Source organism: Alligator sinensis, unplaced genomic scaffold (genome assembly GCF_000455745.1).
Source record: "Alligator sinensis unplaced genomic scaffold, ASM45574v1 scaffold1892_1, whole genome shotgun sequence".
Classification (NCBI taxonomy): domain Eukaryota; kingdom Metazoa; phylum Chordata; order Crocodylia; family Alligatoridae; genus Alligator; species Alligator sinensis.
Window position 1 is genome coordinate 247,290 of NW_005842966.1, and position 6,763 is coordinate 254,052.

A 6,763-nucleotide genomic window follows, 5' to 3' on the forward strand; every position below is an offset into this window, starting at 1 on the left:
TCCTAGGCAGCCGGCCAGTGTTTTGTTTATGTCAGCAGTAAAATGCGATCCTTGATCGCTTTCAATGATACATGGAGGACCAAACCTGGGTATAATTTTATTAAGGAGTATTTTTACTATTAGTTGTGCTGTAGCTCTTCTGATGGGGAAGGCTTTTACCCACCCCGTGAGTTGGTCAATAATTACTAGGAGGTTTTTGTATCCATTGTTTTTAGGCATCTCAGCAAAATCTATTTGTAGTCTTTTAAAGGGAGTATAAGCCCGGGGGTGGGCTCCAGGGGGTCTTGATTTTTTTCCTTTGATATTAAACTTTTTGCATATATTGTAGTGTTTTAAAAGCCTTTTTGCTTCCTGGTAGACTCCGGGTGCGTAGAACAGCCTGTTAGTGATAGTGGCAAGTTTTTCACAACCTAAATGCTCGCTTTGATGGAGCTGTTGTAGATAGGGTCTAAGGGCTGCTTTAGGTAGCACTATCCTTTTATCTGGCAATCGCCATATTCCATCTTTTTCACAGGTGGCTTTTGCCGCTTTTTATCTCTGTTGTTCTAAAGGTGGTGCAGACTCGTTAATTATTGTTAACCTGTGTTAACAATAATTCAAGCTTTACAATAATTCGGAATTTATTGTAATTATTGTTAACCTAACAGTATGCTATCAGAAAACTATTCTATTTCAGGGTAATAACAAACATGCTCACCACACTACCACCCAAGGAGGCCCCCTGCCCTGCCCCAGGGGTCCAGGGCTAGGGGCATGGCAGCGTATCCAGGAGGGATCTGGACGAGTCAAGCACCCCCTGTAGGCCACAGGGGAGGAAGGAAGAGCACCCCCCGCAGGTTGGGGCAGGACCCAGTCTCTGCTGCCCTTTGTGGGGAAGAGAAGTCCAGGCCAGGTGCCCCCATGAGCTGTGGTCAAGCCGAGGTATCCTGTGCAAAGCGGCGTGTCCAACAGAGGTGACGTCCAGGCAGTGGCTACATCCCAGACTCCTGCCGCAGCCCCTGGGGAAGACAGAGCCATGAGGGTGGAGGGAGCAGCCCCCACACCCCTGTCACTACCCCATTCCCCGCCAAGCCTCAAGCTTGGGAATCAAAGAAGAGAACCCAGGCCTCTGGTTCCCTGCTCCCCCTGCCTTGCTCCAACCCACTTCCATCCCAAAAACAGGGGAGGGGCAGGGGGAGGTCCCCCAGCAGCCAATCCCACTGGCCAGGGGGGAGTCCCCCACATGGCCGATCTCACTCACCATAAAAGCTTCCGCTTTTGCTAACAGCCCGCTCCCCAGCCAGCGCTTGCACTGGGGGCACTGGCGCTCCCCCCTGCCCGCCAGCTAAACAGGGAGTATGGCCTAACAGGGGGTGCACCAGCACTCTCAGGGGGTTCATGTGCACCCCCATGCATCCCCCCATGCGTCGCCCCTGCTCCCACCTGGCTCAAAGTCACCCCCACTTCCCCCCACCACAGCTGGGAGGGAACCCAGGAGTCCCAACTGCCCTTACTGGGGCATCTCAGCCTCCCACTGGGGGCAGGGGGCAGGCAGGTGTACTTCCCTGCCTGATGTTGGTGATGTCAGAGGGGGCTGGGTGGGCACAGCATGGGCCCTGTTCAACTGAGTGGTGTTGGGGTGGCCATGCTGAACTGCGTGGTGCTTGGGGTGTCAGGGGGCTGTGGGGGGTGAGGTGGGGGGTGCACTCACCCTGGTGCTGTTGGTGGTGGAGAACTCAGAGTATTTGCTGTCCCTGCGGCAGACCTGAAAGCAGCGGCAATATTCATCCCGCACCTGGGGGAAGGGGCAGCCATTAGCAGGGGAGGAGGGAGCAGGGGCACCTCAGTGGCTGTTAGAGCTGTGAGTGACTCCTGCCCCAGCACCAGGTGCTGTGGGAAAAGGATTTGGGAGGTGGAGGAGGGGAATGGGTGGGGCAGCAGCAGGCCGGGGTGGGGGAACCGGGGTGGAATCAGGGAGACAGGAGCAGACCAGAGCTCCCAGGGGAGATATTTGGGGGAGGGGGGAGAAGGGGAGGATTGAGGAAGGCAGGAGTAGGCCAGGGGGATCCTGGGGGAGGTACCAGGGGGTATTGGGGGGCCAAGAACGGACTGAGTGTGCTGGGGTGTGTTCAGAGCCATGGGTGGATGTTTAGGGATGGAGGGGACAGAAGCAGGACAGGGTTGTTGGGTGGCTTGTGGGGTGGGGAGGGTTGTAGGGGGGCAGATCAGGCCAGTGGAGGGGCAGACCTGCTTGTTGAGCAGACAGTGCAGCAGGAAGATGCCAAATCCCTGCAGCGCGTTGAAGATGGTGAAGGCGTAGGACAGCACCAGAGTGTGTGGCCCAAACTGGAAAAGCCCCAGCACCCAGCCCGTGCCCAGCACACACAGCTGCGCCAGCCCCGTCACTGTTAGCACCCTGCCATGGAGGGCACCAAGTCAGCACCTGCCACTCTTCCCAGCACCTGCCCTCACCCCCAGCCCAGACCCACCTCCCACCAGGCAGTAGCTGTCACCATCAGCCCAGTCCTGCCCCCACTGCCCAGGATGCCCAGCCTGCTCCTGCCCTCCTCCCTATTCCCCTTCCCTCACTGTTACCCACCACCCTGGGGCCATGGCCCTGACCAGCAGCTGCCTGCTAGGGCACCCAGCACTCAGCTTAGCACCCACTGCTGGCACCCGGCCCCTGCCCCCTCCAGGTACCGGAGCTTCTTGAGGCAGCTCATGTCAGGGTTGATCTCATTGAACTTCTGCGCCAGCTTCCACACGGTCACTACAAAGATCCCAGCATTCACCTAGGGGGACAGAAGGCATGGGGGGGCAGCCTGGAGGCAGGGCCATGCCAGCAGGAGGGGGAGGCCATGGGGGGCAGTACAATGGAGGGGGCGGGGCATTCACCTGAGGGGTGAGGGTGGGATAAACGATTGTGGGGGAGGAGGAGGAGCAAGGCCAGGCATGAGGGTGGGACAGAGCCAGCAGAAGGCAGGTCATTCAGGAGCCAATGAGGGTGGAACTTGCCCCCCACCCCCAGGTCACTGGTCTCAGCCCTTGGAGTGGGACAGATGGACAGACACACCAAGGGACCGGGGAGTGACCCCAGACAGACAGACTCACGGTGATGATGAGGCAGACGGGGGCCAGGAAGCTCCAGAGGAAGTCGTGGTCTAGGGAGAGCCAGCAGCTGTGGCGGGGAGGACAGGGAATCAATCCTCACCAGCCACCAGAGTGCGTCAACCCCTCATGCAAGCTCATCAGCACCCCACATTGGTCCCTGTGCACACACACCTTGCACCAGTGCAGGGGAGGGTCTTTCATGAGCAACTCCACTGTAAGCCCCGTCCCTGTGCAACACAAGGGATGCAAGCCCCCGCCCCCATGCACCACCAACACGTACATGCACAGATCTGTTGCAAGCCCTTCCCCCATGCAACACAAGTGTATGTATGTACGAGAGGAGCAAGCTCCACCCTTGTGCATCCCCCCCACACACTTGTGTTGCACAAGCCTGGTGCAATCACCACCTGAACCATGTGAGTTCACACTAGTGGAAGCCCTGCCCCTGTGCATTGCAAACATGTGCATAAGCCTGGTATAAGTCCCACCCCAGCACATCACTGATGTGGGCCTCCATGAACCTGGTGTAAGCCCTGCCCAGTGCAACATAAATGTGGGCATGCATGCACTAGTGCAAGCCCCACCCCTACGCACTACCAATAGGCACATGCATGAGTCTCAGCCCTGTGCTACACAAGCCTGCACACATATGCTAGTGCAAGCCTTGCCCCCATGCAAGCTCTGAACCTGTACCACACAAAAATACACACACCTTAGTGTAAGCCCCAACCCATGGAATTAAAGCATGTGGGGACACACACTAGTGTAAGGCCTGTCCCTGTGCCACACACAGTCACACATATGGTATTACAAGCCCATCTCTGTACCACACAAATATGTGCACACATGCTAGTGCAAATCCTGCCTCCATACTACATAAGCATATGTGTAGTAGTGTATGTCCCACTCCCATGAAATACACATACACAAAGTAGTGCAAGCCTCTCCCTATATCACACAAGAATACACATGCAAAGTAGTGCAAGCCCTGGCCCCATGGAATACAAGCATGCACACACACTAGTGCTAGCCCCACCCCCATGCCACCCAATCACACAAACACTAATCCAAGGCTCACTCCCATGCCACAAAAGCATGGGCACATGCTAGTGCAAGTCTCACCCCATTCCACCCAAGTATGCATACATGCACACATACAAACACACTAGTACAAGCCCTCACCCTGTGGAACACAAGCGCACACACACACTAGTGCAAGCCCCTCCCCTACATACTGCAAACATATGCACAAGCTTACTACCCTCATGCCCATGAACTCATGCAAGCCTGGCCCCTGCCCCAACTCACTGGCGCTCAGTGCCATAGCCCTGGGGGAAGGCAGCAGCCGAGATGGCCACAATGAGGGCGGGGGGCCCGTATCCAGCCAGCAGCAGGTAGCCACGCTTGAAGGATGAAGGCTTGAAGACATGCACAACCAGCACGTAGAGTTCAGCTCCCTCCAGGCACATCCAGCAGAAGGCAGCCAGGAAGGCATAGTGCAGCAGGCCTGCCACCACCGCACATCCCACCTGGGGGGTGGGGAGCAGGAAGTGGGGGTCAGGGCTGGCTAGGGGGACACAGAGCCCTGCTGCCCCCCACCCCCACCCGAAACCAGCTGGGCCCTGATCCTCCCCACCCATGGGGCAATGAGTGGGGGGGGGAGGAAGAGGGGAGGGGACCAGCAGGTGGTGCCGTGGGGCTGGGGGGGGCAGAAGCAGGGAGATAGGCAGATCCTAGCAAGGGGGTACTGGAGGGGGCTTCTAGATGCTCCTGCCCTAGCAGGAGGCACTGCAGTGGGCAGATCCCAGCACAGCTGGGGAGGTGAGGGAGAAGAGAGCTCCAGGCTGCTCCAGCCCCAGCAGGGAGGGCCATGAGACTGGGGGGGGCGGGGGACAGTCCCAGCACAGGGAACCATGGCAGCGCTGTGGGGTTGGGGGACAGGAACTGGTGGAGGGAGGCAGATACCAGCACGGGGTATTTGAGGGAGGAAGAATGATTCCCGGATGTTACAACCCCAGTGAGAGGTGCCATAGGGGTGGGGGGCAGGAGCTGACTGCAGAGGCCCCCAGTGGGGGGTGCCATGGGGCAGGAGCTGGGTGGGGGCAGGGCCTAGTGGAGCTGTGCCCTCTAGTATCTCAGTGTCCCCTGTATCTTTCTGCCCCATAGTACCCCTCTACCCCCAGGTACCCTCCTGTCCCCTCTATGTACCTGCCCCTCTGCAGCCCTTCTTCCCCCTATACCTGCCCTCTAGTACTTTCCTGCCCCCTCCAGTACCTCCTTGCCCCCCAGGCACCCTCCCGCCCCATACCTTGCTGTGGGTGTTCTCAATGCCCAGCAAGAAGAGGCTGTGGGCCACCAGCAGGCTAAGGCTGAGGTGCAGGTGGATGGTGGTGCGGGGACCACGCAGGGACCGGCACAGCAGAAAGGTGAGCACAGCCAGCGTCAGGCACAGCACGGACACAGCCAGCCCCACGCGTGACACCACATCCAGCCGCCAGTCCTGGGGAGGGGGCATGGGTCAGGAGCACCCCTGGTGGCTGAAGGGGAACTGCAGCCTGGGGGCAGCCCTAGCAGCCACAGTGGGTGCTGCAGGCTGAGAATAAGGAGGGGGAGGCACAGCTCAGGGGCTACTGGGGAAGTACAGCCTGAGACATATGGAAGTGGGGATCACCACTGGCTGAGGGGGAGCGCACCAGGCTCAGGGAAACCTCTAGTGGCAACCTGGAGAACTTCAGGTTGTGGCTTGAGAGGTGGGGGGTCGCTGCTCAGATAACAAGGGCCCCCAGGTCTCTGCCCAGCATGGCGTGGGGCAGAGGAGCGGGGACTGGTAGGTTGGAGCAAAGGGAGCTCAGACACCTGGGTTTTTTCCCAGCTTGGGGAAGGGAGTGGGGTTGTGGGGGTGGGATTGAGAAGAGGGATGGCAGTGGTGGCACCTAGACACCTGGGTTCTCTCCCTAGCCTAGGAACAGATTGGGGCCTGGTGGATCAGTGCAGGGGAGTGCTGGGAGCCTGCACACTTGGGTTCTCTCCCAGCTTCAGGAAGGGAGAGGGGTCTGTGGGTTGGTTTGGAGCCAGACAGAACCTAAAGACCTCTGAGGGAGGCTACGGAGTTCTTCCACCCCCTCCTCCTGCCTCGGTTTCCGCCATCTCCCACCTGACCCCTGGGGTTGGCATGGGGAGAGGTCACCCACCTTGAGCTCATAGAAAGCCATGAGCACAGCGAAGCTGGTGAGGTGGTCGCAGATGCACTCAGTGGGGGAGCCAGAGGCCGGGGGCTGGAGGAGGTGGCAGCCCTGCGTGGACCAGTGCCCACCTGCTCTGTGGGGCTCCCAGAAGGCACACAGCAGCTGGAAGAACAGCTTCTTCTCCTGTGGGCACCCAGAGGCCGGGGTTGGGTTGGACAGGTGGGCAGCAGGACCCTGCCTTTTCCCATCCACTTCCAGTCCCCATGCTTCAGTTTCCCCACAGGCTTGTGACAGCACATCTGACATATAGAGAAGAGGTGCACGGCGATGGAGACCTGGGGACGGCGGGGGGTGGTCCTTACCTGCTGGGCACAGGTTGATAGGGGCCGGGGAGCAGGGCAGAGGGAAGAGAGGGGAAGTCCCACAAGGATGGGATGGGGGGGGTCAGGGGTGAGGGCGCTATCCCAAGGAGGATCAGGGGGGTAGAG

General features: G+C 59.0%; 1 protein-coding gene across 1 annotated transcript in view; it reads right to left on the bottom strand.

Annotated features, from left to right (window-relative positions):
* Positions 1 to 6,763, bottom strand: part of LOC102372601 (CD97 antigen) — a gene marked incomplete at its 5' end in the record, with an annotated part of 12,957 nt that continues 6,194 nt past the window's right edge. Inside the window, 8 exon segments of the mRNA XM_025192750.1 lie at positions 1 to 998; positions 1,691 to 1,774; positions 2,227 to 2,395; positions 2,680 to 2,771; positions 3,091 to 3,157; positions 4,399 to 4,619; positions 5,399 to 5,590; positions 6,282 to 6,458. Of these exon segments, the coding sequence (XP_025048535.1) occupies positions 972 to 998; positions 1,691 to 1,774; positions 2,227 to 2,395; positions 2,680 to 2,771; positions 3,091 to 3,157; positions 4,399 to 4,619; positions 5,399 to 5,590; positions 6,282 to 6,458 (1,029 nt within the window).